This window comes from Oncorhynchus masou, chromosome 8 (assembly GCF_036934945.1).
Source record: "Oncorhynchus masou masou isolate Uvic2021 chromosome 8, UVic_Omas_1.1, whole genome shotgun sequence".
Taxonomy (NCBI): Eukaryota; Metazoa; Chordata; class Actinopteri; order Salmoniformes; family Salmonidae; genus Oncorhynchus; species Oncorhynchus masou.
The window spans coordinates 5780073-5795179 of record NC_088219.1 but is presented as its reverse complement, the minus strand read 5'-3'; the positions used below and the strand labels follow the sequence as shown (position 1 = coordinate 5795179).

General features: G+C 44.4%; 1 protein-coding gene across 4 annotated transcripts in view; it reads right to left on the bottom strand.

Moving 5' to 3' along the window:
- LOC135544009 (tripartite motif-containing protein 3-like) overlaps window positions 1-15107 on the bottom strand; it is a 119477-nt gene that overhangs the window by 16342 nt on the left and 88028 nt on the right. For 3 of the 4 annotated variants that reach the window (XM_064971339.1, XM_064971340.1, XM_064971341.1), the window contains 9 exons: window positions 13266-13417; window positions 9305-9485; window positions 7940-8041; window positions 6831-6929; window positions 4710-5244; window positions 4423-4526; window positions 2249-2416; window positions 1670-1838; window positions 992-1033 (listed from right to left, as the gene is read on the bottom strand). In XM_064971339.1, coding sequence (XP_064827411.1) covers window positions 992-1033; window positions 1670-1838; window positions 2249-2416; window positions 4423-4526; window positions 4710-5244; window positions 6831-6929; window positions 7940-8041; window positions 9305-9485; window positions 13266-13417 — 1552 coding nt within the window. The remainder of the gene's footprint in view (window positions 1-991; window positions 1034-1669; window positions 1839-2248; window positions 2417-4422; window positions 4527-4709; window positions 5245-6830; window positions 6930-7939; window positions 8042-9304; window positions 9486-13265; window positions 13418-15107) is intronic. The other variant, XM_064971342.1, reaches the window with a different exon arrangement.

Genomic DNA, 15107 nt, shown 5'->3' with positions numbered 1-15107 from the left:
AACAAACAATCTAAAAAAAAATACAAAAAATACAAAACAAAAACAGTGTGAAGGTAGGCATTTATATAAGCCACACCCACAAGAAATGTACAAAAATAAAGATTTGCTAAAACGGATAACAAAACCTAATAATTATAAATGTACACATGAACCGATCAGAGTGATTACATAAATTTGATCCAGAGATCGATAGAGATCTCTAGATGGTTACAACTGGTTTTAGCATGGAGTTTGCCATTGAGGGCTTCCACCATTTTAAAGTAATCAACTGGGTGGGGATTCCTATGGGTTGGTAGCAATCAGCCAATTATCAGAAAGCATTGTATTCTTTAAATTGGGTTGCCTGTGGTTGGTAAAGGGCTTGGGTTTCCTATGGTTTGTAAATGGCTAAAAGCTATATTACTGCCATGTAGAGGCCACAATAGATGAATGACACAAGAGTTGGTTCAGGACTCTAACACTACAGGTGGTGGTAAATCACCAATATTAGCTTTACACTTTTTTTCCCCAGACACAAAAGAAGAAGACAATTGACTACTTTAAAATGGAGATGCCATAATGGCAGAGATACAAAGATGAGATCTCTATCTATCTTTATGGTTTAATCACTCATTTTCATTGCTACCGATTTTTATTTAATTCATTATTCAGGTGTTTTGAAATGTCTAGGGATGTAATATTTAAGTGCAGACAATTCAAAAATGGGTTAGTATCTAATCAATTTCATTAAATACCAGCTCATTCATCTTATGCATACTCTACATTACAGAGCAATACATTCAACACAGTTCGAACAACAATGATTGTAATGATCATGATATTACGATGACGTATGTATCAATCTTTTGTTATGTTTTACATATATCAGGCACAGAATGATCTGGGAAGATTTCAGATACAATTTCCAGGGCACTCAACATCAGGGCAGGAGATGCAGGTTAGACAGAATGGTGCACTCTGGGTAAGGGGCGGAGCAACACTCGATACTTACTGAACACTGGGCCAGATCTATTTAAATGGGCACCACTTTTTTCTAAAACAGAAACAAAGGGAGAAAAAAAGAACAAGAAACAAACAAACGAAAAGGTAGAGTCAGAGATGAAAGACGAAACAAGTAGAAGAACAGAGAGGATCTGCAGGAAGAAATGGTTTCCAATGGCAACCATGGTCCTGGCGGCCATCTTGGCTCCTGCAGGTGTGTCAGATCAGGTCAATCTGAACATGGGTCGTGTTCGGGAGGAACATTTCACAACGATCAGATACTAATGGGTTGTGTAGAACAGTATGCACCAAGCGTCTCAAAAGTAGGAGTGCTGATCTAGGATCAGTTTTGCCTTTTTTTACGTCCAGATCAATTAGATTTCATGGACAGGGAGGACCTGGGCCCATATCCACAAAGCATCTCAATGTAGGAGTGCTGATCTAGGATCAGTTGAGCCTTTTTACGTCCAGATCAATGAGATTTCATGGACAGGGAGGACCTGGGCCCATATCCACAAAGCATCTCAATGTAGGAGTGCTGATCCAGGATCAGGTCCTAATCTGTCCATCTTATTCATTATGATCTAAAAGGCAACACTGATCCTAGATCAGCAAGAATAGGAAATAGTGTCGCGTTGCTATCGGAACGTTTCACACCGCTGAACATTCTAGGCTCCGCCCCCTTTACCTGCAAACTGTCTCTCGGACGTCCCCCTGGCGCCGAACTTGGTGACCAGCTTCCCGTTAGACTGGAAGATGAAGACGCAGCACGCCTTGTTGTCCACGGCGATGATGTGTCCGTTCCTGTCCACTGCCACGCCCTTAGGGCCCAACAGACGCCCCGCCCCGATCTTATTCTGAGTGGGAGAAGGAGGAGGTGATTCAACATGTCGAATTGTCATGAAAGTAACAGCCAATTACAGCCAATCTTTAACCAATCTTTTGAGGCTATTTGTTGTTTGTTTACATTTGCAAGGACTAATCATCCATGATATCAACATGATAGTTTTAACCAATCCTTTGTTGTTTGTTTACATGTACTTTGTTTGCAAACAATGAGGTAAAACAAGCTTTTATTTTGGGGTTCTGATGGGAAATGGCAGTTGAACTAAACTCCTGAGGCATTTCTACATTATATACTTCAAGAATCAATGGCTATATGTCAATAATTTATAAGTACAAAAAAAATGTATGTAGCAGCTAAGAATTCTAGCTTTAAAATTAGAGAGGGAATCTCATGACCTCTGATGACCTCGTGACCTCTGACCTTGAACTTCCCATCGGAGGAGAAGATGCTGACCCATCGGTTGTCGTAGTCGGCCACGATGATGTCACCGTTCATATCCACGGTAACGCCCGTGGGTCTCTGCAGTTGCCCCGGCGACCGACCTCTGACCCCAAACCTCATTTTGAATTGCCCGTCATTGGAGAACACCTGACGACAGGGTGGGGCGACAGACACAGATGTGAGACTTAAATATCAAAACAAGTGTTTCAGAGTAAAGTTTCGTTGTAGGTCTAGCTGGTCTACCTCTTAGAATGCCCTAAGTTGTCTTAATATACCACATTACCTTTCCCTCTCCTGTGTTCCCTCTCCTGTGTTCTCCCACCTGTTTACACTTGTTGATACTATCTGGTCTCCTACCTGTTTACACTGGTTGATACTATCTAGTCTCCTACCTGTTTACACTTGTTGTTTCTATCTAGTCTCCCACCTGTTTACACTTGTTGATACTATCTGGTCTCCTACCTGTTTACACTGGTTGATACTATCTGGTCTCCTACCTGTTTACACTGGTTGATACTATCTAGTCTCCTACCTGTTTACACTTGTTGTTTCTATCTAGTCTCCCACCTGTTTACACTTGTTGATACTATCTGGTCTCCTACCTGTTTACACTTGTTGATACTATCTGGTCTCCTACCTGTTTACACTGGTTGATACTATCTAGTCTCCTACCTGTTTACACTTGTTGTTTCTATCTAGTCTCCTACCTGTTTACACTGGTTGATACTATCTGGTCTCCTACCTGTTTACACTTGTTGTTACTATCTAGTCTCCTACCTGTTTACTGATTGATACTATCTGGTCTCCTACCTGTTTACACTGGTTGATACTATCTGGTCTCCTACCTGTTTACACTTGTTGTTACTATCTAGTCTCCTACTGGTTTACTGGTTGATACTATCTGGTCTCCTACCTGTTTACACTGGTTGATACTGTCTGGTCTCCTACCTGTTTACACTTGTTGTTTCTATCTAGTCTCCTACCTGTTTACACTTGTTGTTTCTATCTAGTCTCCTACCTGTATACACTGGTTGTTACTATCTAGTCTCCTACCTGTTTACACTGGTTGTTTCTATCTAGTCTCCTACCTGTTTACTGGTTGATACTATCTGGTCTCCTACCTGTTTACACTTGTTGTTACTATCTAGTCTCCTACCTGTTTACTGGTTGATACTATCTGGTCTCCTACCTGTTTACTGGTTGTTTCTATCTAGTCTCCTACTGGTTTACTGGTTGATACTATCTGGTCTCCTACCTGTTTACACTGGTTGATACTATCTAGTCTCCTACCTGTTTACACTTGTTGTTTCTATCTAGTCTCCCACCTGTTTACACTTGTTGATACTATCTGGTCTCCTACCTGTTTACACTGGTTGATACTATCTGGTCTCCTACCTGTTTACACTTGTTGTTACTATCTAGTCTCCTACCTGTTTACTGGTTGATACTATCTGGTCTCCTACCTGTTTACACTGGTTGATACTATCTGGTCTCCTACCTGTTTACACTTGTTGTTACTATCTAGTCTCCTACTGGTTTACTGGTTGATACTATCTGGTCTCCTACCTGTTTACACTGGTTGATACTGTCTGGTCTCCTACCTGTTTACACTTGTTGTTTCTATCTAGTCTCCTACCTGTTTATACTTGTTGTTTCTATCTAGTCTCCTACCTGTATACACTGGTTGTTACTATCTAGTCTCCTACCTGTTTACACTGGTTGTTTCTATCTAGTCTCCTACCTGTTTACTGGTTGATACTATCTGGTCTCCTACCTGTTTACACTTGTTGTTTCTATCTAGTCTCCTACCTGTTTACTGGTTGATACTATCTAGTCTCCTACCTGTTTACACTGGTTGATACTATCTAGTCTCCTACCTGTTTACACTGGTTGTTACTATCTGGTCTCCTACCTGTTTACACTGGTTGATACTATCTGGTCTCCTACCTGTTTACACTGGTTGTTACTATCTAGTCTCCTACCTGTTTACACTTGTTGTTTCTATCTAGTCTCCTACCTGTTTACTGGTTGATACTATCTAGTCTCCTACCTGTTTACACTGGTTGTTACTATCTGGTCTCCTACCTGTTTACACTTGTTGTTACTATCTGGTCTCCTACCTGTTTACTGGTTGATACTATCTGGTCTCCTACCTGTATACACTGGTTGTTACTGTCTGCTACCACCACTCTGCCATTGCTGGAGGCTGAGATCCCCTGCAGGTTGGTGAACTCGCCCTTCTCTCTCCCTCGCGTACCTAGACCACAGGTAAACACACACACACACACACACACGTGTGAAATAAGACCTCCTTCTTACTGGGCTGTGTTTCTGTCTCTCACAGACGGCTCTCAAGTTACACAACAACCACATCCACGAAACGCAGGAAGCAAGAATCGGATGACTAGGTGTTGGTTGTGGTAGTGTTAGGATGTCTTACCGACTCTGTGGATAAGTTCATCCTCGATGGGGTTCTCCTTCTTTTTGATGCTGAACATGCTGGAGGGTCTCCTCACAGCCTTCTGTCTGACATGACCCGCTGTCCCGCCAGGACTCTTCAGCCTCCTCTTCACGTCATCTGGAGACGGCAGCGCATCCGAGGGCTTGACCGCCTGCAGCCGGAAGGGACTGCCCCGTAGCGGCTGGCCGTAGAGGGTCAGAGCGAAGGAGAACTCCCCCTCGGACCGTAGCGTGTATCCCACCTCGTACGTCCCGTTCTTGTTGTCCGTCACCTCTGGTTCCGTGACGACGCGGCTTCCGTCGGCGACTGGCGTGATAGTGGCCCTCAGTGCCGCGTTCCCTGTCCGCACCAGCTCGCTGTCCTTGTCTTTGGTCGTCACGGTGATGCTGACATGCTGTCCGGTTGCTGCGTGGCGTAGTCCTTCTCCCGTGGCGACGGAGGTGTGGCCTACAGCTGCCGTAGTAATGAGGACGCCCAGGTTCTGGAGGGAGCGACGCAGGCCCTCTGTCTCCACCTGGGGGGGTAGGTTAATTAACCACACACTCCCTATTTATGCTGACCTCATTTCCTGTCCCTAGCTGCCAAAGCTGGTTTGCGGACTGTATAATTTATTCCATGAACCCTGAACCGTACCTGGCCTTAACCCTTAAACTTATTTTAGTTCAACAAAATGTTTTAGTAACATCCTGGTTGGAGGATCTTATAAAACACGGCTCAAGACAGGAATAAGACGACTATACCTGTCGGTCCAGGTGTGTATCCTGTCTGTACTACCTGTCGGTCCAGGTGTGTATCCTGTCTGTACTACCTGTCGGTCCAGGTGTGTATCCTGTCTGTACTACCTGTCGGTCCAGGTGTGTATCCTGTCTGTACTACCTGTCGGTCCAGGTGTGTATCCTGTCTGTACTACCTGTCGGTCCAGGTGTGTATCCTGTCTGTACTACCTGTCGGTCCAGGTGTGTATCCTGTCTGTACTACCTGTCGGTCCAGGTGTGTATCCTGTCTGTACTACCTGTCGGTCCAGGTGTGTATCCTGTCTGTACTACCTGTCGGTCCAGGTGTGTATCCTGTCTGTACTACCTGTCGGTCCAGGTGTGTATCCTGTCTGTACTACCTTTCGGTCCAGGTGTGTATCCTGTCTGTACTACCTGTCGGTCCAGGTGTGTATCCTGTCTGTACTACCTGTCGGTCCAGGTGTGTATCCTGTCTGTTTTACCTGTCGGTCCAGGTGTGTATCCTGTCTGTACTACCTGTCGGTCCAGGTGTGTATCCTGTCTGTACTACCTGTCGGTCCAGGTGTGTATCCTGTCTGTACTACCTGTCGGTCCAGGTGTGTATCCTGTCTGTACTACCTGTCGGTCCAGGTGTGTATCCTGTCTGTACTACCTGTCGGTCCAGGTGTGTATCCTGTCTGTACTACCTGTCGGTCCAGGTGTGTATCCTGTCTGTACTACCTGTCGGTCCAGGTGTGTATCCTGTCTGTACTACCTGTCGGTCCAGGTGTGTATCCTGTCTGTACTACCTGTCGGTCCAGGTGTGGATCCTGTCTGTACTACCTGTCGGTCCAGGTGTGTATCCTGTCTGTACTACCTGTCGGTCCAGGTGTGTATCCTGTCTGTACTACCTGTCGGTCCAGGTGTGTATCCTGTCTGTACTACCTGTCGGTCCAGGTGTGTATCCTGTCTGTACTACCTGTCGGTTCAGATGTGTATCCTGTCTGTACTACCTGTCGGTCCAGGTGTGTATCCTGTCTGTACTACCTGTCGGTCCAGGTGTGTATCCTGTCTGTACTACCTGTTGGTCCAGGTGTGTATCCTGTCTGTATTACCTGTCGGTCCAGGTGTGTATCCTGTCTGTACTACCTGTTGGTCCAGGTGTGTATCCTGTCTGTACTACCTGTCGGTCCAGGTGTGTATCCAGTCTGTACTACCTGTCGGTCCAGGTGTGTATCCTGTCTGTACTACCTGTCGGTCCAGATGTGTATCCTGTCTGTACTACCTGTCGGTCCAGGTGTGTATCCTGTCTGTACTACCTGTCGGTCCAGGTGTGTATCCTGTCTGTACTACCTGTCGGTCCAGGTGTGTATCCTGTCTGTACTACCTGACAGTCCAGATGTGCGTTCTGGTGAGGCCGTTCAGGGAAGTCATGACGGGCCATGGCAGACACCCGCTCACTCATCTGTTTTTGCACCATCAGTACCTAACAACACAACAACAGGAAAACAGTGCTGCATTCATAACCAAATTGGTAGGGAATTACCAGTTTTGAAGTGGTAAGTGTGAGTTGGGTGCGTTCACGTTTTGATCTGGTTCTTAATTATGGAGAGAAAAAACACATGTAAGGGGTAGGGGTGAAATACCACCCAGCATGGAGGTCATTGGAGGCTTGTGATTGGTTCGCTCTTCTTTTGCCCATAAAAAGTACACAGTTCCAGTATCAAACAGAAGATGCATCAATGATTAGTATTTCGAACGGTCATGAACAATAACTGCTGAAGATGCCCGTCGTGCTGGCGGTATCTTTTTGTTCGTTGACAAATGATGTCATAGAGGCGTAAGAGGTGAAACTCTGAGCTCAGGGATGACAGACGAGTGGATTTGTTTCCCCCAAGTTGTATGTTGGTACTTATGAAATTACACGATGTTGTGAACGCGTCTCAATTGCGATCCTGCACACTAAGAAAATAAGGTTCCTCAAGGGTTCTTTGGGACGATGGGAACAATGTGGAACAATATAGAACCATCACCCAGCGGTCTAAAGCACTGCATCTCGGTGCAAGAGGCGTCACTACAGTCCCTGGTTCGAATCCAGGCTGCATCACATCCGGCCGTGATTGGGAGTCCAATAGGGCGGCGTACAATTGGCCCAGCGTCATCCGGAGGGTAGGCCGTCATTGTAATTAAGAATTTGTTCTTATCCGACTAGCCTAGTTAAATAAATGTTAAATTAAAAATGTATAAATACAAGTTATTAAAAGAACCCTCTGAGCTTTTCAATGGCTATTCGCAGTTCAAAAAATGGTTCTTTCCTCTCTTAGTGATAATTATAATGTAGTGGAGGTGGATCATTAGAACACGAGGGGGCGTGGTTTGTGTACATCTCTCTTAGTGATAATTACTTGAGCAATACATTTGTAATAACATGTATTATGATAGTTATTGCTCTGTAAGAGCATAGTAATGGAGTTAATGGTTAACCAGTCCACTAACCTCTGTGGCACTGCCATGGCTCAGGGCCTGTTCAGTAAAACTACAACTGCTCTGGATGTGGTCCTTCCCCTGGAGGAGAGAGGAGAGCTGGGCCTGGAGCACCTGGATACAGGGAGGAGAGATGGTTAGAGACATGGAGGAGAGAGGATGGAGAGATGGCTAGAGACAGGGAGGAGAGATGGCTAGAGACAGGGAGGAGAGACGATGGAGAGATGGTTAGCAACAGGGAGGAGAGACAATGGAGAGTTGGTTAGAGACAGGGAGGAGAGACGATGGAGAGATGGTTAGAGACAGGGAGGAGAGAGGATGGAGAGATGGTTAGAGACAGGGAGGAGAGACAATGGAGAGATGGTTAGGGACATGGAGGAGAGACAATGGAGAGATGGTTTGAGACTGTGAGGAGAGAGTGGAGAGATACAGGGAGGAGAGGTTTGAAGTTTGCCTTACTGCTATCAGCCCATAGAAATGCATAGAATAACAGATTTATGCCTCCCGTGTGGCGCAGTGGTCTAGGGCACTGCATCGCAATGCTAGCTGTGCCACCAGAGACTCTGGGTTCGCGCCCAGGCTCTGATGCAGCCGGCCGCGACCGGGAGGTCCGTGGGGCGACGCACAATTGGCCTAGCGTCGTCCAGGTTAGGGAGGGTTTGGCCGGTAGGGATATCCTTGTCTCATCACACACCAGCGACTCCTGTGGCGGGCCGGGCGCAGTGCGCGCTAACCAAGGTCGCCAGGTGCACGGTGTTTCCTCCAACACATTGGTGCGGCTGGCTTCCGGGTTGGATGCTCGCTGTGTTAAGAAGCAGTGCGGCTTGGTTGGGTTGTGTTTCGGAGGACGCGTGTCTTTCGACCTTCGTCTCTCCCAAGCCCGTACGGGAGTTGTAGCGATGAGACAAGATAGTAACTACTAACAATTGGATACCACGAATTTGGGGAGAAAAGGTGGTAAAAATATATATATTTAGAAAAAAAACAAAGAATAACAGATTTATACATGTAAACACAGATAGTCAAGCCCAAAAAACGATCTCAAGGAAGGGGTCTAGCTTTAAGGGGTGTGTGTAGGGGTGTGTCTAGCCCACAGGGGGTGTGTCTGGCCCAGCGAAGGTGTGTCTGTAGCCTAAAGGGGGAGTGTCTGACCCATAGTGGGTGTGTCTGGACCAGAGAGGGTGTGCCTGTAGTCTAGAGGGTGTGTGTCTAGCCTAAAGGGGGTGTGTCTGACCCATTGTGGGTGTGTCTGTAGCCTAGAGGGTGTGTGTCTAGCCTAAATGGGGTGTGTCTGACCCATTGTGGGTGTGTCTGGCCCAGAGAGGGTGTGTCTGTAGCCTAGAAGGTGTGTGTCTAGATTTAAGGGGTGTGTCTGACCTTCTGCTTTGCGCTGTATATGTTCTCCAGGTCATTGATGAGGGCTGTCTTCCTGAGCTGTAGCGCCCTTTCCAGCTCCTCGAAGGTACTGCTGATCTCTGTCACCGCCTCGTTCTTCCTGTCTGTCAGCTGCTTGGAGATCTCCCCTACCAGCTCTATAGCTGCTGTTAGCTGGGGCAGTCTAAAGGGAGGGGGGAGGAGGGAGGGGGAGGAGGGTGGAGGAGAAAATAGAAAGGAGGGAGAGTGGAGGGAGGAGAGGGGAGAGGAGAGGGGAAAGAGGAGGAGAAAAATGAGGGGAGGGGAGGAGAGGAGAAGGGAGGAGGAGGAGAAGAGAGGTGGAGGAGAGAGAGAGAGAGAGGAGAGTAGAGAGGAGAGGAGAAGGGAGGAGGAGGAGAAGAGAGGTGGAGGAGAGGAGAGAAGGAAAGATAGGAGGAGAGGAGAGAGGAGGAGAGAGATTACAGTGCATTGCAGGAGAGAATCCAATGTTCCTTCCTCTGATCTCCTCCAGCTTCGATAGGGAGGTGAGGAATGGAGGAAATGATGAAATAGTAAAGACAGCCCTGAACTGAGCATATAGCTATATATTAGTATATACTGTAGGTATGTCTGATCATATAGGTACATCTGAGTATATAGTATATAGGTATATCTGAGTATATAGTTTATATAGGTATATCTGCGTGTATACAGTGGGGAGAACAGGTATATCTGAATATATAGTTTATAGGTACAGTGCCTTGCGAAAGTATTCGGCCCCCTTGAACTTTGCGACCTTTTGCCACATTTCGGGCTTCAAACATAAAGATATAAAACTGTATTTTTTGTGAAGAAACAACAACAAGTGGGACACAATCATGAAGTGGAGCGACATTTATTGGATATTTCAAACTTTTTTAACAAATCAAAAGCTGAAAAATTGGGCGTGCAAAATTATTCAGCCCCTTTACTTTCAGTGCAGCAAACTCTCTCCAGAAGTTCAGTGAGGATCTCTGAATGATCCAATGTTGACCTAAATGACTAATGATGATAAATACAATCCACCTGTGTGTAATCAAGTCTCCGTATAAATGCACCTGCACTGTTATAGTCTCAGAGGTCCGTTAAAAGCGCAGAGAGCATCATGAAGAACAAGGAACACACCAGGCAGGTCCGAGATACAGTTGTGAAGAAGTTTAAAGCCGGATTTGGATACAAAAAGATTTCCCAAGCTTTAAACATCCCAAGCAGCACTGTGCAAGCGATAATATTGAAATGGAAGGAGTATCAGACCACTGCAAATCTACCAAGACCTGGCCGTCCCTCTAAACGTTCAGCTCATACAAGGAGAAGACTGATCAGAGATGCAGCCAAGAGGCCCATGATCACTCTGGATGAACTGCAGAGATCTACAGCTGAGGTGGGAGACTCTGTCCATAGGACAACAATCAGTCGTATATTGCACAAATCTGGCCTTTATGGAAGAGTGGCAAGAAGAAAGCCATTTCTTAAAGATATCCATAAAAAGTGTTGTTTAAAGTTTGCCACAAGCCACCTGGGAGACACACCAAACATGTGGAAGAAGGTGCTCTGGTCAGATGAAACCAAAATTGAACTTTTTGGCAACAATGCAAAACGTTATGTTTGGTGTAAAAGCAACACAGCTCATCACCCTGAACACACCATACCCACTGTCAATCATGGTGGTGGCAGCATCATGGTTTGGGCCTGCTTTTCTTTAGCAGGGACAGGGAAGATGGTTAAAATTGATGGGACGATGGATGGAGCCAAATACAGGACCATTCTGGAAGAAAACCTGATGGAGTCTGCAAAAGACCTGAGACTGGGACGGAGATTTGTCTTCCAACAAGACAATGATCCAAAACATAAAGCAACATCTACAATGGAATGGTTCAAAAATAAACATATCCAGGTGTTAAAATGGCCAAGTCAAAGTCCAGACCTGAATCCAATTGAGAATCTGTGGAAAGAACTGAAAACTGCTGTTCACAAATGCTCTCCATCCAACCTCACTGAGCTCGAGCTGTTTTGCAAGGAGGAATGGGAAAAAATGTCAGTCTCTCGATGTGCAAAACTGATAGAGACATACCCCAAGCGACTCACAGCTGTAATCGCAGCAAAAGGTGGCGCTACAAAGTATTAACTTAAGGGGGCTGAATAATTTTGCACGCCCAATTTTTCAGTTTTTGATTTATTTAAAAAGTTTGAAATATCCAATAAATGTCATTCCACTTCATGATTGTGTCCCACTTGTTGTTGATTCTTCACAAAAAAATACAATTTTATATCTTTATGTTTGAAGCCTGAAATGTGGCAAAAGGTCGCAAAGTTCAAGGGGGCCGAATACTTTCGCAAGGCACTGTATATCTGAGAATATAGGTATATCTGAGAATATAGGTAAATCAGAGTATATACGTAGGTATATCTGAGTATATAGTATATATGTATATCTGAGTACATAATATATAGGTATATCTGTGTATATAGGTATTTCTGAGTATATAGTATATAGGTATTTCTGAGTATGTAGATATATCTGAGTATATAGTTTATAGGGATATCTGCGTATATAGGTATATCTGAACATGTAGTTTTTAGGTATATCTGAGTATATATGTATATCTAAGTATGTAGGTGTATCTGAGTATATCTGCGTATATAGGTATATCTGAGTATATAGGTATATCTGAGTATGTTAACTGGCCCTCCAAATACACCTCCGCTGTCTTCAATCAGGATCTCAGCGATCACTGCCTCATTGCCTGTATCCGCTACGGTGTCGCAGTCAAACGGCCACCCCTCATCACTGTCAAACGCTCCCTAAAACACTTCTGTGAGCAGGCCTTTCTAATCGACCTGGCCCGGGTACCCTGGAAGGACATTGACCTCATCCATTCAGTTGAGGATGCCAGGTCATTCTTTAAGAGTAACTTCCTCGTCCATTTTAGATAAGTCTATAGATATATCTGAATATATAGATATCTGAGTACATAGTATATCTGAGTATATAGTATATAGGTATATCTGAGCATATAGGAATATCTGAGCATATAGGAATATCTGAGCATATAGGTATATCTGAGTATATAGGTATATCTGAGCATATAGGTATATATGCGGTAAGATAATGAATCTGAGAATTGTTTTTTAAAGTTCCGAACCCTCCTTGGTTTGAATGGTGTCAGCAATTTTTTATCTTGTACTATTTTCAACTTAACCACATGAATTGGGGTATTTAGAGTACTATGTACAGTGAGGGAAAAAACTATTTGATCCCCTGCTGATTTTGTACGTTTGCCCACTGACAAATAAATGATCCTTCTATAATTTAAATGGTAGTTTTATTTGAACAGTGAGATACAGAATAACAACAAAAACATCCAGAAAAACGCATGTCAAAAATGTTACAAATTGATTTGCATTTTAATGAGGGAAATAAGTATTTGAAAGATTTTTGGCTCCCATGTGTTTTTTAAGCAGGTAACGAGCTGAGATTAGGAGCACACTCTTAAAGGGATATATATTTATATATTTTTTTGAACCGTTCAAACATAAACCTGGTTGTCTCTGCCAGGAGGCTGACACTTGGCCGCAAGTGGATCTTCCAGCAAGACGATAACCCCAAGAACACACACAAATCCACAAAGAAATTAGTTAATTGGCCACAAAATCAAGATTTTGCAATGGCCGTCTGTCCCCCGGACTTGAACCCATTTGAAAATCTGTGGTTTGAATGGAAGAGGGCCGTCCATAATCGCAGACTGAATGATATCAAGGATCTGGAAAGATTCTGTATGGAGGAATGTTCTGAGATCCCTCCCAACGTGTTCTCCAATCTCATTATTTATTTAAAGTCTCAAGTGTCGTAATCCTGGATTTCCCTTATAAATCAGGGTTAGGGTCAGGTTGAGGGTCAGGGTTAGAGTTAGGGTCAAGTTGAGGGTCAGGGTTAGAGTGAGCGTACCTATTGCGTATGGCGTCTAGCTGTGTCTTCAGTTGAGTTTTGTGCTGCTCCAGGACATCCCTCAGAGGGACGGTCACATGCTCTCTGTGCTCTCCCTTTGTACATTCCAGACACATGGCGGTCTCACACGACTCGCAGTAGAACTCCATCACCTGCAGGGGGAGACAAACACCACACTGCACCATTTGTGTCCCAAGCACTTTAAGAGGCCCTGAACAGTCATTCTGATTCCCATGTAAAATAGCCTTTTCGACTACCAAAACCATCACCCATAACATTTTTGTTTCCGCTAGAAAAATGCTCAGAATTTGAGAAAATGTATTTTTTCTCTCATGTGAAACTACCAGGAAGTCTGAAAAGACAGACGATGAGCTCACCTTGACTAGCAGTTCAGACGGAGAATTCACCTTGACGAGCAGTTCTTTTGAAAATGCCTACGTCAAGCAACATGGACGCAGCGAGCAGTGTTACGCAAAGAAACTCAAACAAGGTTGGAGATTGCATGCGACCTTCAATTCTGTCATGGTTTCACAAATTATTTGTGAATTGTCAGCAACGTTTTTTTTTCAAGCAAGCAAAGCTCGTTCATCATTAGTTCTATGCACTAATGGCTCTATGTAATACTGTACGCTTTCTTGAATATGTTCTGAATTTTGGGACTTTGAAAAGACCCCTGGTTTCATATCTGTTGGTGTGTGTGTGTGTGTGTGTGTGTGTGTGTGTCAGAGCTGTGTGTAAGTTGACTAAGCAAACGATTTAAAACACTTTAATGAAGTAGTGCAGTCAGTCTCTCATCAACTCTTATCCAAGAGAGACTGGCATGCATGGTATTGATGTTAGCCCTGAAAACAGCAAAGAGCAATACGCGCTGCTCTGTTCTGGGCCAGTAGCAGCTTAACTGGGTCTTTCCTTGCAGCCCTGGACCACACGACTGGACAATAATCAAGATAAAACTAAAGTAGAGCCTGCAGGTTTGTGGGGTAAAAAGCAGAGCATGTATTTTTTACAGAGAGACCTCTCCCCATCTTTACAACCATCGAATCTACAGTTGAAGTGGGAAGATTACATACACCTTAGCCAAATACATTTAAACATTTACATTACATTTACATTTAAGTCATTTAGCAGACGCTCTTATCCAGAGCGACTTACAAATTGGTGAATTCACCTTCTGACATCCAGTGGAACAGCCACTTACAATAGTGCATCTAAATCATTTAAGGGGGGGGGGAGAGAAGGATTACTTATCCTATCCTAGGTATTCCTTGAAGAGGTGGGGTTTCAGGTGTCTCCGGAAGGTGGTGATTGACTCTGCTGTCCTGGCGACTCTGTTTTTCACAATTCCTGACATTTAATCCTAGTAAAAATCCCCCTGTTTTAGGTCAGTTAGGATCACCACTCTATTTGAAGAATGTGAAATGTCAGAATAATAGCAGAGAGAATGATTTATTTCAAATTTTATTTCTTTCATCACATTCCCAGTTGGTCAGAAGTTTACATACACTCAATTAATATTTGGTAGCATTGCCTTTAAATTGTTTAACTTGGGTCAAATATTTCGGGTAGCCTTCCACAAGATTCTCACAATGAATTGGGTGAATTTTTGCCCATTCCTCCTGACAGAGCTGGTGTAACTGAGTCAGGTTTGTAGGCCTCCTTGCTCACACACACTTGTTCAGTTCTGCTCACAGGTTTTCTATAGGATGAGGTCAGGGCTTTGTGATGGCCAGTCCAATGCCTTGACTTTGTTGTCCTTAGCCATTTTGCCACAACTTTGGAAGTATTCTTGGGGTCATTGTCCATTTGGAAGACCCATTTGCGACCAAGCTTTAACTTCCTGAC